At 41.7% G+C, this 18,663-nt stretch overlaps 1 protein-coding gene across 4 annotated transcripts in view; it reads right to left on the bottom strand.

The window, feature by feature from the left end:
• Positions 1 to 3,042: 3,042 nt before the first annotated feature.
• cdk10 (cyclin dependent kinase 10) overlaps positions 3,043 to 18,663 on the bottom strand; it is a 37,990-nt gene continuing 22,369 nt past the window's right edge. For all 4 annotated transcript variants that reach the window (XM_070898225.1, XM_070898224.1, XM_070898227.1 and 1 more), the window contains exons 10-14: positions 17,866 to 17,989; positions 17,105 to 17,244; positions 13,496 to 13,548; positions 4,371 to 4,497; positions 3,043 to 3,651 (exon numbers count right to left, since the gene is read on the bottom strand). In XM_070898225.1, coding sequence (XP_070754326.1) covers positions 4,403 to 4,497; positions 13,496 to 13,548; positions 17,105 to 17,244; positions 17,866 to 17,989 — 412 coding nt within the window. In that variant the 3' untranslated portion in view covers positions 3,043 to 3,651; positions 4,371 to 4,402. The remainder of the gene's footprint in view (positions 3,652 to 4,370; positions 4,498 to 13,495; positions 13,549 to 17,104; positions 17,245 to 17,865; positions 17,990 to 18,663) is intronic.

Consider the following 18,663-nt stretch of genomic DNA (forward strand, 5'->3'; position numbering starts at 1 on the left):
CCACCAGCCATGCTGCAGCCACTGGGGTAGCACTGCGTAGAAGCACTAGGAGAGGCAAATGCACATGGAATACAGGCACTAAGGTAATTTTAGTTTAGTTGACGTGTATGCAATATGGCGTGATTTAATTCATAAATTTGTTTTGAAATGTTTATTTTGCAGTGGCTTTTATTTTTGCATTGTGGCCAAGTGGATGCTGTAATAGTCAGTGACCGAGAGAAGGTACGATGTGTGACTGTTGGTGAATGGGGAATTGGGGTTGCAGTTACTGGTATTGCACTTCGATGAATTCTTCATGGACAGCCTGGGCAGAAAGGGGCTGTGTAGATTGCCTCCTCCCTTCCTTTTCCTCTTCCTCATGCTCCTCAGCTGCTCACCGTATAGCTAGTGACCAGGGCTGCCCCTAATGATGGTGAGGTTGTGCAACATGCAGCAGACCACTACAAATCATTGAAACCTGCTCTACTGAGTACTGCAGGACTCCGCTTTCATTGTATGCATGGTGCGCACGTATGCATGGGTTGTGCATCAGAGTCTTCAGCCATATTATCAGTGGATAGCCCTTATTTACATGTAGCCACCCTTTAGTTTGCCGTGGTGGTTGAAATGCAGCTGGCACAGTGGACTGCTGCAGAATGAAGGCAGCATCACTGCTACCAGGATACCGGGCACTGATCTGCATGATTCGCTGCATATGGTTGCACACTAACTGGACGTTGAGGGAATGGCAGAAAAAAAATCAAAGAGCAAGTTACTATTTAAATGGAGAAAAATTACAAAGTGCTGCAGTACAATGGGACCTGGGGGTCCTGGTTCATGAAACACAAAATGTTAGTATGTGCAAGTGATCAGGAAGGCCAATGGAATCTTGGCCTTTATTGCAAAGGGGAAGGAGCATAAAAGCAGCAAAGTCTTGCTACAGTTATACAAGGGTATTGGTGAGGCCACACCTGAAATACTGCATACAGTTTTGGTTTCCATATTTACGGAAGGATATACTTGCTTTGGAGGCAGTTCAGAAGGTTCACGAGGTTGATTCCAGAGTTGAGGGGGTTGACATATGAGGAAAGGTTGAGTAGGTTGGGCCTCTACTCTTTGGAATTCAGAAGAATGAGAGGTGATCTTATCGAAACGTATAAGATTGAGGGGGCTTGACAAGGTGGATGCAGAGATGATGTTTCCACTTATAGGGGAGACTAGAACTAGAGGGCATGATCTTAGAATAAGAGGCGTATCATTTAAAACTGAGATGAGGAATTTCTTCTCTCGGACAATTGTAAATCCGTGGAATTAGGGGTCTGAGAGCTGTGGTAGCTGGGTCATTGACTAAATTTAAGACAGAGATAGACAGTTTCTTAACCGATAAGGGAATAAAGGGTTATGGGGAGTGGGCAGGGAAGTGGACCCGAGTCCATGATCGGATGAGTCCATGATCGTATTAAATGGCGGAGTAGGCGCGAGGGGCCGTATGGCCTACTCCTGCTCCTATTTCTTATGGTTTCGGTATATGGCAAAGTTGATAGTGATGTGCATGCAGTCAATGGCACCCTGCGACATGAAGCTTGGAATCCTAGCAAAGTCACGTGCTTGTCTCTGATAAGAGAATGAAATGGGTGAGACGTCCGAGCTTCAGTAAGGACATCCTCACTGAAATTTGTACTCGGCTCTCTTTGACTAGGGAGCCTCAGTGACCTCCTTTACCCAACAGTGAATGGCAAACTGCAAGACCAACAAATATCTCCAGCTCCAGCCTACACGGAGTCAGACGCTTAAAGGTTTGTGGCCACAGTCACTGGCAATGCAGTCCTTGTCCTGCTTGAGGTTGCATGTGGCTGCAGCAGGTGACAGATTTAATTGAGGACGTCCTTACTGAAGCTCAGATGTCTCACACATTGTTCCTTGCTGAGGTCCAGGTAGGAGAATTGCTTCCTGAACACCCTGGGCACATATGGCCTCCTGGTGAGAGCCCTTCTCTCCTCCTCCTCCTCCCCCCCCCCCCCCCCCCCCCGCCTCTTCTAGCAGCTTGTCCTGCTCTGCGTGCCCTCTGTTCATTCCCCAAGTCATGCTGTATTCTAAGGAGGATTCCTACCAATGCACCCATGTCTGGGAGCAATTGGTTTGTGAGAGAGCCTTGAAATCAGCAAAAAGTCCTTCAGCACCTGCCACACAAAGTAGTCTTTTGCAACTTGAAACAATTACAGAAAACGCCTAACACATGTAGAATCATAGCAACAGCCAGAGCAATCAACCAGCAACTAACCTGCAAGTAGTTAATGATTCCTTTAAATAGCACTGGTGGTGGTGGGGGGTGGGCCCTTCTTGCTGGGGGATCTGGCAGTCGGCCGACAAAAAAAAAAATGGAGGCCACAGCAATGCGCCCTCCCCTTTAATGGCAGCTGCACCGTCATTTTACACAAACTGCAAACACAGTACACCGACTGAGAACTGTCGGCACTGCGCAGTGGCAGCAAGATTATTTTTTACGGTGAATTTTGCTTGCGGGGCAGGAGATCGGCAGTGCGCGCTTTGATGACGCACTTAGGATGGTTTGGCATCAGCAGGGCAGATATGGTGACCGCCGGAAATACCACGAGGGAGAATTTTGCAAACGGGCCATTCAACACCACTGTGTGGCCACCACTTTCTGGTGGTAACAGGCTTTATTGGGAGGCTGAATAGAATTGGATGCTGACATACCAACAATGTAATGGTCTGGAATTGTTTTAAACTTTTGGTATTAGTTTCTTTCTGCTTTTAAGTTAGGCTATCAGGATTGTAGTGTACTGTGATCTGATTTGTTTTTGGCACAAGTCTGGGTCTGAGGTACCTGCAGCAGTATTGTGTTGGTACCATTAAACACCAAAAAGAATAGGTTTCAGTGAGTTGTGATGCAGATATTAAAATTATGACTAGGATCCATTTTCTTCTAAAGTCAGGAGTTCAAAACATTTAGAAGTTATGACCAATTACAAATACCACAAGATGAAGTTACTTGTACAAATTTTATTTAAAAGACAAAAGACTTCAACATATTTCTGTGAGCATATAGTGAATTTATTATGGAGATCTGATTACAGTATTATTACATAGCTTAATTGCTGAGATTTTATCTTGTTACTCAATAAATGGAGTAGACTTTTTTTTGGAGCAATGTTCTTGTAGGGACAAAGTCAAAACAGCACAAAAAAAAAATTTTGTCCAGAGCATATGCATCAGAAAAACATCATTACATTTTTCAAAAGAGTCCACAGCAGATGACAATGTAATATTACAATTAAATGGCATTGTACATTGGTGGGTTGCTTCTTAGTTTTTTGTTTGCCAGATGACTGATTAGCAAATGTGGTTAGTTGGTTTTATGACAGTGACAATCTGTTGAAAGTATTTTAAGAGGAAGTGATATTTTGTTCTGTACTAATTTAAATAAAGTGTTTTTTCTGTAGTTGGACACAATCACACCAGCTTGATGAATTCAATGCCTTTTTCCCCTTGGACCCGTGCCACCCATGGACATTAGAGTTGCCGTGTGCTAGGTTTGTTCATTGTAACATCCACCTCAAGCCTGCACAGGTGTGGGATGGAGCACATCAGGAACAGCACATTCTTCTGTCTCTTGAGCATAAATTGAATTAATGGATGCATAACAGATACCTGAAAAAATAAAATTACAATATTTTGGCATTTTCATATTGAAGTTTTCCATGTTAGGCTGTGATCAGTCTGATCTACTAGACATGCTCTTAATTAGAATGTTGCAATGCTATAATAACTTCACTTGTGATCTACCAAAAGTTCATTTACTATTAAATTTAGAGCACTTAATCTAGAACATGAAAAGGTTTTGCATAGAAGTTGACATGCAACATGTAAAATATAGATTAATACCAAAATTACAGTAAACAGCCAGGATTTCTCGTACAAAATATTTTACATTTTTACAAACAAAAGAAATAACAATGCAGGCTTCTTTATGATCCAGGTCAGAAGCGAATAGGGGTAAAATACACTAGCCATGAGAAAAAAACTGCAGTTTAGGTGTGAGTATATTTTCAACTCTGATGATTAACACTTAATACAATATGGACTAAACAATTTATCCAAATGCTTTTGAACAATTTGTATTTATGAATCAGAAACTCACAGATTAGAGGGAAAAATAAGGATATTGGCACTTTTTGAACCAATTCCCTCAGGAACAAAGCACTGTCATCACATTCAAAATGGGGCTGCAGCAAGATAATTATCCTTGCAATATTATTTACAATCCTGAGATTTGTTTCCTACACACTGTGCAGTAAGGATAGAATACACTCACTATGACAAAAGAAAGACACAATCACCATATATACGGATATGAATCAGCCCTGTACCTGAGATGGCCTTCGAGATTAGATTCATTGCATCATACTTTTAGACGTTTTTGCTGATTATCCGCATTAGAGGCAGCTCGCTTGTTACGATGATGGGGGAAGGTGGGCATCAGCTCTGGTTCACATGCTTCAGAGAAACAGAAAAAGGTTTTGATTTGGTTTGTAATAACTCAAATTACTTCCCATTTCAAATTGCTATAAAAGTATTGGCATTTTAAATGTTTCTATCTATTAATCAGCCAAGTTTTTGGATAAAGGTTCTATCCTGAACTGCCAATGATTATGCAGCTTGAGTGCAACACCTTTATCACATTTGGCATTGAAAATGCATTCCAGGGCGTGCACTAGTTTTACAATGGCCCAGATTTTGTGATAAACATAATGGTGAGAAAATCAGGAAGTTACTGTTTAGGTTGCCCTGCTCCTCCAGAAGCTTTGTTATTCGCAAGTTGCTGGTGACTCAGGATGGAAACACATGGAAGGGTGTAAATTTGCTGTAGTTACATGTCAATACTCACAAAACACACCAGAAAAAGTAAGAGCTTGTCCATTCCAGTGTAAGTAAATTTTTAATGCTGGTGATAAGTCTTAGGGCCCAAATTTCCCCAGGAGTTGCTCTATTTTTTTTTGAGCAACTTGATTTTTCTGGGAGTATCCTAAAATCCCCATTCTGCACATTAAATTTGCGCCAGTGTAAGTGAATTAGTTAGGATTTTTGTTTTTTTTCCAAAAGGGGGCGTTACCAGCCACCTACGCCTGCTTTGGCCATTTAAGCCAATTTGGACAGCTAATAGTTGCTCCAAACTCTTAGGCCAGCGTAAGTGGCCACTTGTGGCCGCACAGAAATTCCTTGAGAGTTAATGTTATGATAGGAATGCTAGTTTTAAAAAAAATCCCAAGCAGTGAGACTGGACAGGGTGTCGGTGCCATCAGCCTGATTAAAACTGAGAGTGGGGTTTTTACAAGAGTAAAAATGATTTTGTAATGAAGGCTGAAGTATAGGGGCCATTTAAGCAAAGGCAGGGTTTTCTTTGTAAATAATAGATCAAGAGCACCAACACTCGCCTAATGGATTTGTGTGCAGCATTACCGGGGTGGGGAGGGGGCTCAGTGTTCGTTTCCAGGGGTGGGGGAAGAGGGGCTCAGTGTTCATTACCGGGGGTGGGGGAGAGGTCTCGGTGTTGGGTCCCACGCTGCAGGCATCATTATCACAATCATGGGAGGAGCTACTGCGCATGCACGAACGCTCCAACGCGCATGCGCAACGCTGCTGGCACTCTTAGGATGCTGGGTCCTAGCCCTACACCCCCACCGCCGCCAGCTCTGTTTCAGCAGCACGGCCCTAGCTCCGCCCCACACTGCTTTTGCCATGCCATGCCATGCCAAAGCCTAGGACGGTCCACGGAGTGGGGAAAATGCGGAGCTACATTTTCGGTGCCATTTTGGGAGTAGAAAGTCTGCGCACCTCAGGTAAGTGCACCAAAAAAAAACGGAGGGGGAAATTTGGGCCCTTAATTACAGCCAAAACAAACTCTGACACTGAAATTAACTTTTACAAGCATGGAGTTTCATTCCTTCAGATTTTAATTATTATTATTGGAGATTTAAAAGAATTAAAATGCATTTTTTAAAGTTTTTCTTTGTCTCTATCTCTCAATGCCATATTTCTTTATTTCGCTTTCTGTACATGATTTAGCATTGAATTAACTATGCTAACTGGCACTTCCTGGTTCAGACTCTGCACACCTTTATTAACAATTCTTCAATCTGATTGGTTAAGGAGATACACAATTGCTTTTCCTGTTTAGACTGATCCCAGATCCCATGTAGAGGGTGACGTGCTGAAATGTCAAATACATTTTTTTTAAACTACTTTTTTTTCCCCTCTCTTTAATCCAATCTTTCCCTCTCTCCTTTTCTCTTTTAGTACCTGATTTGACATTGAATTCACCCACTCGAATTTACACTTCCTTCTCAGTCTGTCTACTGTTTTTCTCAATCCTTCAATCTGGTGCTTGTCCTGCTCACTCAGGTCCCAGATGCCCCGTTTCCCTCACTGCGCCGTTATCAGCTCGTATTTTCAGCAACTTGGTGAGCAAAAATATTATTAGCTGAAGGGTGCAGGGAGATGCCCTGCTACAGTAAAATCTGGCAAGTCAGCTATTATTGTGGTTGTTTTGTTTACTGATTGATCAGAAACTAAACTGGACACATTTCTTGACTAGTCCATCATGTCATTGAAATATTAAGGCTAGCAAACCTGTATATTCACATTAGACATTGTTAGTGATTCCTGTTACAGCCAGGCATTGAGAAAAAATAACTCGGCAGTCAATTAAGAAACTGCTATTTATACCGAGTGGGAGAAATGATTAATATTCTGATTATCTTTTCTATTGAGAGAACATCTTTTACCTTCAGAGGAAATCTGCCATTGCGATTCAAAAGGTTGTGTTGGAGGGATGGGTTTTCAGTTCCATGCTGCTCACTGCATTTTCATAAGGGAAAGGGAAGGTCATGTCTGATTAACTTGATTGAATTTTTCAAGAAGGTAACCAGGAGGGTCGATGAGGGCAGTGCGTATGATGTAGTGTATATGGATTTTAGCAAAGCATTCGATAAGGTCCCAAATGGCAGACTGGTCATGAAAGTAAAAGCCCATGGGATCCAGGGAAAAGTGGCAAGTTGGATCCAAAATTGGCTCAGAGGCAGGAAGCGAAGGGTAATGGTTGATGGGTGTTTTTGTGACTGGAAGGATGTTAATAAAGGGGTTCTGCAGGGCTCAGTACTAGGTCCCATGATTTGTGATATACATCAATGAGCTAGACTTGAATATAGAGGGTATGATTAAGAAGTTTGCAGATGATACAAAAACAGGCTGTGTGGTTGATAACGAAGAAGAAAGCTGCGGATTGCAGGAAAATATCAATCAACTGGTCAGAACAGTGGCAAATGGAATTTAATCCAGAGAAATTAATAAAGGGGAGCAGATAGGCGCTTCTGCGGCAGCAAAAGTGACATCAAGATGGTGTGTTGCCTCCCTGGTGCAAGGGTCAATGATGTCACTGAGCGACTGCAGGGCATTCTGGGGAACAGCCAGTGGTTGTGGTCCACATTGGTACCAATGACATAGATAGAAAGAGGGGTGAGGTCCTGAAAGCTGAGTTTAGGGAGCTAGGAGTAAGATTGAAAGCCAGGACTTCAAAGGTGGTAATCTCGGGATTACTGCCAGTGCCACGTACTAGTGAGGGTAGAAGTAGGAAGGCTAGTCAGATAAATATGTGGCTGGAGCATTGGTGTAGGAGGGAGGGCTTTAGTTTCCTGAACAATTGGGACCGCTTCTGGGGTAGGTGGGACCTGTACAAGTCGGACAGCTACACCTCAACAGAGACGGGATCAATGTTCTCGTGGGTGGTTTTGATAGTGCGGTTGGGAAGGCTTTAAACGAGCTTGGCAGGGGGGATGGGAACCCAGGAGAGGGCTCTGAGCTAGTTCGAGTGGGTGAGAACTCAGATGAACAAAACCCCAAGAAAGAATGCAAAAGGAAGGCGGCAACAGAGCAGAGTAGCACTGGGGTAAGTGTAAACCACAAGGTGATAGGAACGGACAATATCTATGAATATAAAGGGGCTGCAGGAGGGGTCAAAACTAAAAATCATGGTTTAAAAATTAGTATTAAAACACTTTACCTAAACGCACGCAGCATTCGAAACAAAGTAAATGATTGGCGGCACAAATCATCACAAATGGGTATGATTTGGTGGCCATTACAGAAACGTGGTTGCAGGGTGGCCAAGACTGGGAATTAAACATACAGGGGTGTCTGACGATTCGGAAAGACAGACAAGAAGGGAAAGGAGGTGGGGTAGCTCTGTTAATAAAGGATGATATCAGGGCAGTTGTGAGAGACGATACTGGCTCTAATGAACAAAAAGTTGAATCATTGTGGGTGGAGATTAGAGATAGTAAGGGGAAAAAGTCACTGGTGGGCGTAGTTTATAGACCCCCAAATAATAACTTCACAGTGGGGCGAACAATAATCAAGGGAATAATTGACGCATGTGAAAAAGGAATGGCAGTAATCATGTGGGATTTTAACCTACATATCGATTGGTCAAATCAAATCGCAAGGAGTAGCCTTGAGGAGGAATTCATAGAATGCATACGGGATTGTTTCTTAGAACAGTATGTTACAGAACCTACAAGGGAGCAAGCTATCTTAGATCTGGTCCTGTGTAATGAGACAGGAATAATAAACGATCTCCTAGTAAAAGATCCTCTCGGAATGAGTGATCACAGTATGGTTGAATTTGAGGGTGAGGAAGTAGTGTCTCAAACGAGCGTACTATGCTTAACAAAGGGGACTACAATGGGATGAGGGCAGAGTTGGCTAAAGTAGACTGGAAACACAGCCTAAACGGTGGCACAATTGAGGAACAGTGGAGGACTTTTAAGGAGCTCTTTCATAGTGCTCAACAAAAATATATTCCAGTGGTAAGAGAAGGGATAACCAGCCGTGGATAACCAAGGAAATAAAGGAGAGTATCAAATTAAAAAGCAATGTGTATAAGGTGGCCAAGGTTAGTGGGAAACTAGAAGATTGGGAAAATTTTAAACGACAGCAAAGAATGATTAAAAAAGCAATAAAGAAAGGAAAGATAGATTACGAAAGTAAACTTGCGCAAAACATAAAAACAGATAGTAAAAGCTTTTACCGATATATAAAACGGAAAAGAGTGACTAAAGTAAATGTTGGTCCCTTAGAAGATGAGAAGGGGAATTTAATAATGGGAAATGTGGAAATGGTTGAGACCATAAACAATTATTTTGCTTCGGTCTTCACAGTGGAAGACACAAAAACCATGCCAAAAATTGCTGGTCATGGGAATGTGGGAAGGGAGGCCCTTGAGACAATCACTATCATAGGGAGGTAGTGCTGGACAGGCTAATGGGACTCAAGGTAGACAAGTCCCCTGGTCCTGATGAAATGCATCCCAGGATATTAAGAGATGGCGGAAGTTATAGCAGATGCATTGGTTATAATCTACCAAAATTCTCTGGATTCTGGGGAGGTGCCATTGGATTGGAAAGCAGCTAATGTAACGTCTCTGTTTAAAAAAGGGGGCAGACAAAAGGCAGGTAACTATAGGCCGGTTAGTTTGAAACATCTGTAGCGGGGAAAATGCTTGAAGCTATCATTAAGGAAGAAATAGCGGGACATCTAGATAGGCACAGTGCAATCAAGCAGACGCAACATGGATTCATGAAGGGGAAATCATGTTTTAACTAATTTACTGGAATTCTTTGAGGATATAACGAGCATGGTGCATAGAGGTGTACCGATGGATGTGGTGTATTTAGATTTCCAAAAGGCATTCGATAAGGTGCCACACAAAAGGTTACTGCAGAAGATAAAGGTACGCGGAGTCAGAGGAAATGTATTAGCATGGATAGAGAATTGGCTAGCTAACAGAAAGCAGAGAGTCGGGATAAATGGGTCCTTTTCAGGTGGTCAGCGGTGTGCCACAGGGATCGGTGCTGGGACCACAACTGTTTACAATATACATAGATGACCTGAAAGAAGGGACAGAGTGTAGTGTAACAAAATTTGCAGATGACACAAAGATTAGTGGAAAAGCGGGTTGTGTAGAGGACACAGAGAGGCTGCAAAGAGATTTAGATAGGTTAAGCGAATGGGCTAAGATTCGGCAGATGGAATACAATGTTGAGGTCATCTACCTTGGGGGGAAAAAAAAAAAACAGTAAAAGGGAATATTATTTGAATGGGGAGAAATTACAACATGCTGCGGTGCAGAGGGACCTGGGGGTCCTTGTGCATGAATCCCAAAAAGTTAGTTTGCAAGTGCAGCAGGTAATCAGGAAGGTGAATGGAATGTTGGCCTTCATTGCGAGAGGGATGGAGTACAAAAGCAGGGAGGTCCTGCTGCAACTGTACAGGGTATTGGTGAGGCTGCACCTGGAGTACTGCGTGCAGTTTTGGTCACCTTACTTAAGGAAGGATATACTAGCTTTGGAGGGGGGTACAGAGACGATTCACTAGGCTGATTCCAGAGATGAGGGGGTTACCTTATGATGATAGATTGAGTAGACTGGGTCTTTACTCGTTCAGAAGGATGAGGGGTGATCTAATAGAAACATTTAAAATAATGAAAGGGATAGACAAGATAGAGGCAGAGAGACTATTTCCACTGGTCGGGGAGACTAGAACTAGGGGGCACAGCCTCAAAATACGTGGGAGCCAATTTAAAACCGAGTTGAGAAGGAATTTCTTCTCCCAGAGGGTTGTGAATCTGTGGAATTCTCTGCCCAAGGAAGCAGTTGAGGCTAGCTCATTGAATGTATTCAAATCACAGCTAGATAGATTTTTAACCAATAAGGGAATTAAGGGTTATGGGGAGCGGGCGGGTGGAGCTGAGTCCACGGCCAGATCAGCCATGATCTTGTTGAATGGCGGAGCAGGCTCGAGGGGCTAGATGGCCTACTCCTGTTCCTAATTCTTATATGAAATGTGAGGTAATGCATTTGGGGAGGGCTAACAAGGAAAGGGAATAAACATTAAATGGTAGGACATTGAGAAGTGTAGAGGAATAAAGGGACCTGGGAGTGCATGTCCACAGATCCCTGAAGGTAGCAGGTCAGATGGATAAGGTGGTTAAGAAGGCATACGGAATGCTTGCCTTTATTAGCCGAGGCATAGAATATAAGAGCAGGTGGGTTATGCTTGAACTGTATAAAACACTGGTTAGGCCACAGCTGGAGTACTGCATGCAGTTCTGGTCACCGCATTACAGGAAGGACATGAATGCACTGGAGAGGGTACAGGAGGAGATTTACGAGAATGTTGCCGGGAGTAGAAAATCTTAGCTATGAGGACAGATTGGATAGGCTAGATTTGTTTTCCTTGGAACAGAGAAGGCTGAAGGGAGACCTCATTGAGGTGTATAAAATTATGAGGGGCCTAGATATAGTGGATAGAAAGGGCCTATTTCCCTTGGCAGAGGGAACAACAACCAGGGGGCATAATTTAAAGTAAAGTAGCAGGTTTAGAGGGGATTTGAGGGGAAATTTCTTCACGAGGAGGGTTGTGGTGGTCTTGAACTCACTGCCTGAAAGGGTGGTAGAGGCAGAAACCCTCACCACATTTAAAAAGTACTTGGATGTGCACTTAAAGTGCCGTGATCTGCAGGATTATGGACCTAGAGCTGGAAAGTGGGATTAGGCTGGATAGCCTCTTGTTGGCTGGCACGACATGATGGGCCAAAATGGTCTCCTTCCGTGCTGTAAACTTCTATGATTCAATACAAGTTTATGAACCGTTACCATGTAATGGTTTGTCAGTGACTCATTGAAGTTTCAGGAAGGAACTAAGATTTTGGACTTAGTTTAAGTATTGTGTAAGTCAATCGGTATACTTCCATTTACTTGGTGTGTTTCTGCATCTGTGTAAATATTCCCCACTTCTAAATAAATGTGACTTTGATTTTGCTTGAACACAAAAGGTCTGACTCTGGTATTTTCTACTGTTCAAAGTGGACCGGAGAACGTGGTGGGCAGCTGACATGACCTCCGGTGCACAATACTGAGGTATAAGAGTAATTGTTAGTCCTGTGGCATACCATCCCATTCATTTCACGGATATACTTGCAAGTTTCAGATCGTAGTGGAAAATGCCATTTTACTGTGGGCTTCAGTTTAAAGTGTTGGGAAATAGCAGAATTACAGCAGTATCTATTCAATCAACTGTTCAGTAATACAATGAAGTTATAATACAGAAACAGACCATTCACCCCAACAAGTTCATATTTGCAACTAATCCTAATCACATGTACCTGCCCTGTTCCGATACCCATCTATCCAATATAATTTTGAATGTTCACATAGTTTCTGCCTCAATCAGTAATCCGAGAAGTATTTTCACAGCCTCACAACTCTCCATGTAAAGAAGTTTCTCTTGCTCTCTGTTCAAGATCTCTAGCATTTAATCTTATATCTACGACTATTCACTGTCGACCCCTCAACTATTTGAAAACAGGTCTCCTATCTACCCTGTCCATCCCTTCATTATTTTAATCATGTCTCATATCACCCCATAATCTGTGTTGTTTTAACAAACAAAACCCCAATCTTTTAAGTATATTTACATATAGTTGTTCCTCTGACTTTAAAGTAAATTTGCTCACTTTTTAATTTTGCTTAGTTCAATAATTCCTGAAAGTAATTTTCTCCCTTTTCCTTGGGTTACCTCTTCTTTGCACCATACCTAACCTAGGCAACATGCTCAGAAGCCTCCACCAATTCTAGTTCAAAGTGATATGAAATTGTGGAGAAGCACCTGATGTCCACTTGGAGCCTTCTCGTATTGATATAGCTGCAAATGACAACATAGCGTATGGACAATTGTGTGACCAAATTACTCAGTGCTGCAGTGTCTAGTTCTGCAATATTTTGGTAGCAGACTACCTTTCACCGAACTACTGTTTACATAAACGAATTCCAATGTCAAGTATGATGGAACTGTGGCCTTTAGGGGCACAAATATTCATGTGCAGTCTGTTTATATGCACTAGCAACAATGCGGTAATAGCTCCCTGGCAAATGTCAATGTAGAACAGTTACATTGTTTAATACCCCCTTTTTATTATTTAACGACTTTTTGTTGCTAAATCTGCCTCTTTAATACAAAGGATGGATTTTGTAACTGTCCAGCTGCTCAGAAGCTGGGTTTGCAATTTTGACAATCTGGACACAAGCAGGGGGAAGATCGGTGCAGGCCACCAATAGAAATGAAACTGTTGCAGAAGGCAACAATAATTAAACATTACTTCACAACTCAAAAGGTATATAGATATTTATAAAAGAGGTAGTAAGGCAGGCAAGGAACAAATAATTTAATTTCAAACAATGAAGGGAATATTTTTATACATTTTGATCAAAATGTTTTTAGAATTAACTTTTCTTTGGTAAAAATAAATTGATTATATGTGAGTTCTACTGTGTAATAATTTTATTTTGTTCAAAAAGAATTGGTAATTCAGAATTAGGTCTGTATTTCTGAACATAATGAAAAATGCAAATTATGGCAAAATATTTTTGAAATGGCTTACGTAATGGTTTTTCTTTAAAATAGGAACTCTCCAGACTGTCCTCTGCTGTAGCCCTTAAACACAGAATAATATCCATCAGCCCCTTGTTTTCCATGTTAAGTATAGAATCACAGTGCTATTAGACACAAGTGCACAATTGCATTAGTTGAGACCTACTAGACCAGTAGAGGTTCTTTGATTGAGAACTCGAGACAAAATTTTACATTCATGTTGCAAAGTTACAGAATCATCTTTTTGACGCAAAACTCAATCCAGCAAACAGAAATACATGTTTAGGGTAAATTAAAGACTGTGTCAGCATTTAAGGTTGTGAAAGTACAGCGGGGTAAAGTTTTACAACTGAGCAGAGCTTCATGTGAAAGGAACGCATTTCAGGGAATTCGGGTGTGGAGGACAGAAAATTGTCTGAGGTGCACTGACCTTAATCAGCAAACCCAATATAGACTAGAAATCAAAACTAACAATTCGTATTCCTCAGAAACCAAGAGGTGGTGGATCGTCTATGATAGAATAAACACAAATGGACTCAGGATGGAGCAGACATGATGAGTCAGATTGCATTTTATCACTCTGGACTTTATGCTCCAATGAGACAACTATCCCAATCTTCACATTTCTAGGCCTAGATTGGCTGAAAAAAAACTGCCTCTCAAGTCAGTTTTCAGCCAATGGCCAACTTTTTGGAATTGGCTCCTTATCTCCACTGGTGGTGTCCAGGAGATAGAAGAAAACGTACTTTTCAACAAAAAGCTGTAGAATAGATTAGATTATATCAAATAGAAAATGTGAAGCTTAAACAAAAATTGAAACAAATAATGGAGGAATAGGAAGTGTGTGTGAGGGGGAGTAAATTTTTAATTTCAACTCTTCACTACAAAAATCAAATTTTTTATTAAGTTATTGCAGTAATAAAAATAATTAAAGGTCAGAAGCAGCATTATTACTTTAAAACTGACCATAGAACTACAAAAATAATGCTACAGTAAAGCTCCCAACATTTGAGTAGGTTTATTACTGTAATATAAATGCTTCTTTCAACATCATGCAAGCTGAAAATTTAAAAGACCAAGCCAGCGAACCTGTAATTTCCCTTGTGTGTCCAACAGTGTAAGGGGTAAGAATCCTTTTAGATTAAAGGACACCACCCAATCACAACTACCTGATCTATGCTGGCTTTTATAGTGTAACCTTATTTTGCTGTACTATCTCAACAAAGATAATGACGTATTACATGGAAACATAGAAAATAGGTTCAGGAGCCGGCCATTCGGCCCTTCGAGCCTGCACCGCCATTCAATATGACCATAGCTGATCATGCAACTTCAGTACCCCACTCCCGCCTTCTCTCCATACCCCCTAATCCCCTTAGCCGTAAGGGCCATATCTAGCTCCCTCTTGAATATATCCAACGAACTGGACTCAACAACTTTCTGTGGTAGAGAATTCCACAGGTTCACCACTCTCTGGGTGAAAAAGTTTCTCCTCATCTCGGTCCTAAATGGCTTACCCCTTATCCTTAGACTGTGACCCCTGGTTCTGGACTTCCCCAACATCGGGAACATTCTTCCTGCATCTAACCTGTCCAGTCCGTCATAATTTTATATGTTTCTATGAGATCCCCTCTCATTCTTCTAAATTCCAGTGAATATAAGCCTAGCTGATTCAGTCTTTCTTGTATGTTAGTCCTGCCATCCCAGGAATTAGTCTGGTGAATCTTCGCTGCATTCTCTCAATAGCAAGCACATCTTTCGTCAGGTTAGGAGACCAAAACTGCACACGATACTCAAGGTATGGTCTCACCAAGGCCCTGTACAACTGCAGTAAGACCTCCCTGCTCCTATACTCAAATCCTCTCGCTATGAAGGCCAGCATGCCATTTGCTTTCTTTACTGCCTTCTGTACCTGCATGCTTACCTTCAGTGACTGATGTATCATGACACCCAGGTCTCGTTGCACCTCCCCTTTTACTAATCGGTCACCATTCGGATAATAATCTGCCTGCCTGTTTTTGCCACCAAAGTGGATAACCTCACATTTACCCACATTATATTGCATCTGCATGCATTTGCCCATTCACCTAACCTGTCCAAGTCACCCTGCAGCCTCCTAGCATCCTCCTCACAGCTCACACCGCCACCCAGCTTAGTGTCATCTGCAAACTTGGAGATATTACATTCAATTCCTTTGTCTAAATCATTAATGTATATTGTAAATAGCTGGGGTCACAGCATTGAACCTTGCGGCACTCCACTAGTCACTGCCTGCCAGTCTGAAAAGGATCCGTTTATTCCCACTCTTGTTTTCTGTCTGGCAACCAGTTCTCTATCCACATCAATACATTACCCTCAATACCATGTGCTTTAATTTTGCACACTAATCTCATTTGTGGGACCTTGTCAAAAACCTTTTGAAAGTCCAAACACACCACATCCACTGGTTCTCCCTTATCCACTCTACTAGTTACATCCTCAAAAAACTCTAGAAGATTTGTCAAGCATGATTTCCCTTTCATAAATACATGCTGACTTGGACCGATCCTGTCACCGCTTTTCAAATGCGCTGCTATTACATCTTTAATAATTGATTCCAGCATTTTTCCCACCACTGATGTCAGGCTAACCGGTCTATAATTCTCCATTTTCTCTCTCCCTCCTTTTTTTAAAAGTGGGTTTACATTAGCTACCCTCCAATCCATAGGTACTGATCCAGATTCCATGGAATTTTGAAAAATGACCACCAATGCATCTACTATTTCTAGGGCCACTTCCTTAAGTACTCTGGGATGCAGACTATCAGGCCCTGGGGATTTATCGGCCTTCAGTCCCATCAGTTTCCCGAACACCATTTCCTGACTAATAAGGATTTCCTTCAGTTCCTCCTTCTCGCTAGACCCTCGGTCTCCTAGTATTTTCGGGAGGTTATTCGTTTCTTCCTTAGTGAAGACAGAACCAAAGTATTTGTTCAATTGGTCTGCCATTTCCTTGTTCCCATTATGAATTCACCGGATTCTGACTACAAGGGACCTACATTAATCTTCACTAATCTTTTTCTCTTCACATATCTATAGAAGCTTTTGCAGTCAGTTTTTATGTTCCCTGCAAGCTTACTCTCATCTCTATTTTCCCCCTCCTAATTAAACCCTTAGTCCTCCTCTGCTGAATTCTAAATTTCTCCTAGTAACCTCAGGTTTGCTGCTTTTTCTGGCCAATTTATATGCCTCTTTCTTGGATTTAACACCATCACTAATTTCCCTTGTTAGCCACGGTTGAGCCACCTCCCCTGTTTCATTTTTACGCCAGACAGGGATGTACAATAGTTGTAGTTCATCCATGTGATCTTTAATTGTCTGCCATTGCCTATCCACCGCCAACCCTTTAAATATAATTCGCCAGTCTGTCCTAGCCAAATCACATCTCATACCATCAAAGTTTCCTTTCTTTAAATTCAGGACCCTAGTCTCTGAATTAACTGTGTGGTTCTCCATCTTAAATAAAGAATTCTACCATATCATGGTCACTCTTCCCGAAGGGGCCATGTACGACCCGTAGAAACTATTTCCATCAGAACAAAAACTTCTCACCAGATAGAAAACAATGGATGTTAAAATACCTCTTTTTTGGGTCATACATGAAGAGGAAGTTGAGAAGTCGGAGGCCTGCTTCTGACAGCCATGGAAACTTGTGCTTCAGGTTATTGTAAGGTTGTTTTCTCAGAGTGTACTGACCCACTAATGGCAGCTTGGAAAACCCCTAGATCACATCATAAATACAGATAAATAACTATTTGATAAAATGGGAGCAGCATCAGAAGCAGCGTGACACTATCTGTGTGACACCACCTATTCAGGCGATTACTATTTCTAACTGTTTCAAGACATAACATGACCAAATTGTTGCCACTCTTCTTAATAATAACTGACTGCAACTGCCAAGCTACTCCTTGACGATCACTAAAAAGTATTAAAGGTACTTGTCCCCGTTATAAATGGACCACCAAATGTGCTATCAGACTGTGATCCAGGTAGAATTCTCTACCTGCAATATATTTGACACATTCACAAAACATGTTTTTATGTCTATCTGAAAGAGATATGCTCTTCAAAGTTACATGTTCCATTTTGTTCCATGAGCAACTAGTTAGAAGTAATGGTCACTGGTACAAGAGAAGGATTTTGAATTGTTGCTTGTATCTGAACCCATCTTGTCAACAAAGCATTGATTTTGATTGCAGAAGGACTACTTAAAAGCTAATAAAAATGAATTTACACTTAAAGTTTCATGCCTTACAGCATTTATTATACCTCAATAAATATGATATTCTGTACTTGTAGTAAGGTAGCAGACCTCTCATAAGTTCACACTATGACTTACTGGCCATATATTCTCATTAGGAGTCCCTAATAACTGAACGATCAGGTCAATCTGATGGATCTCAGAGCTTCCTGGAAGCAAAGGTTTGTGGGCCAGCAGCTCTGCAAGGATACAACCCACTGCCCTGTGAATAGCAAAAAGAACAGATTGTGAGAAAACCGAAAGAAAAATGCTGAGAAAGGCCATGTGCAAGAGGAAAAATAGATTTGGCATTAGGGTTATACACAAAATGTTTTAAGTTAGTTAGCCATAAAAGGTGTATAGCTGAAATCCTTGGCATTCAAAGTAAAGGTACAATTCGGACACGCCTATCTCCAGTACTCCATAAACCTCACTGTGTCAACGGTTTATTAGCACATTCGAATGTTATCTTATCTCTCTTGCCATGACCAGTTGGAGCCTTTCCATTGTCACTTTTGACCCCTTGCACTGTTTATCTGCCCCTCTGGGTTGCCTGTGATGGGGCCTGCTGCAATTAATCATTCTGATACGTTATTTCCTTTACACACCCTTATAAAAGTGACCATTACAAAGGCCTATGTTCGAGGTCCATTCTAACCCTGTAATTATAACAAAGCTCGATAACCCCAATAACCAACCCGAGCCGAAGGCCGCCAGGTCAGCACATCCTAACAAGATGAGCTCACCCTAGAGAAGGCCTGAAACTGCCTTAAGACACTGGTCTATCAATCCACGGTAGTACTGATAAGGTAACCAATCGGGAGTTGTGGGAGGTTGTATTGGGGAAGTAAAGGGGTCTTTGAAATTGTATAAAAGATGTATGAATTTGCTGTTCGC

The sequence above is a fragment of the Pristiophorus japonicus genome, chromosome 13, assembly GCF_044704955.1.
Source record: "Pristiophorus japonicus isolate sPriJap1 chromosome 13, sPriJap1.hap1, whole genome shotgun sequence".
Classification (NCBI taxonomy): domain Eukaryota; kingdom Metazoa; phylum Chordata; class Chondrichthyes; family Pristiophoridae; genus Pristiophorus; species Pristiophorus japonicus.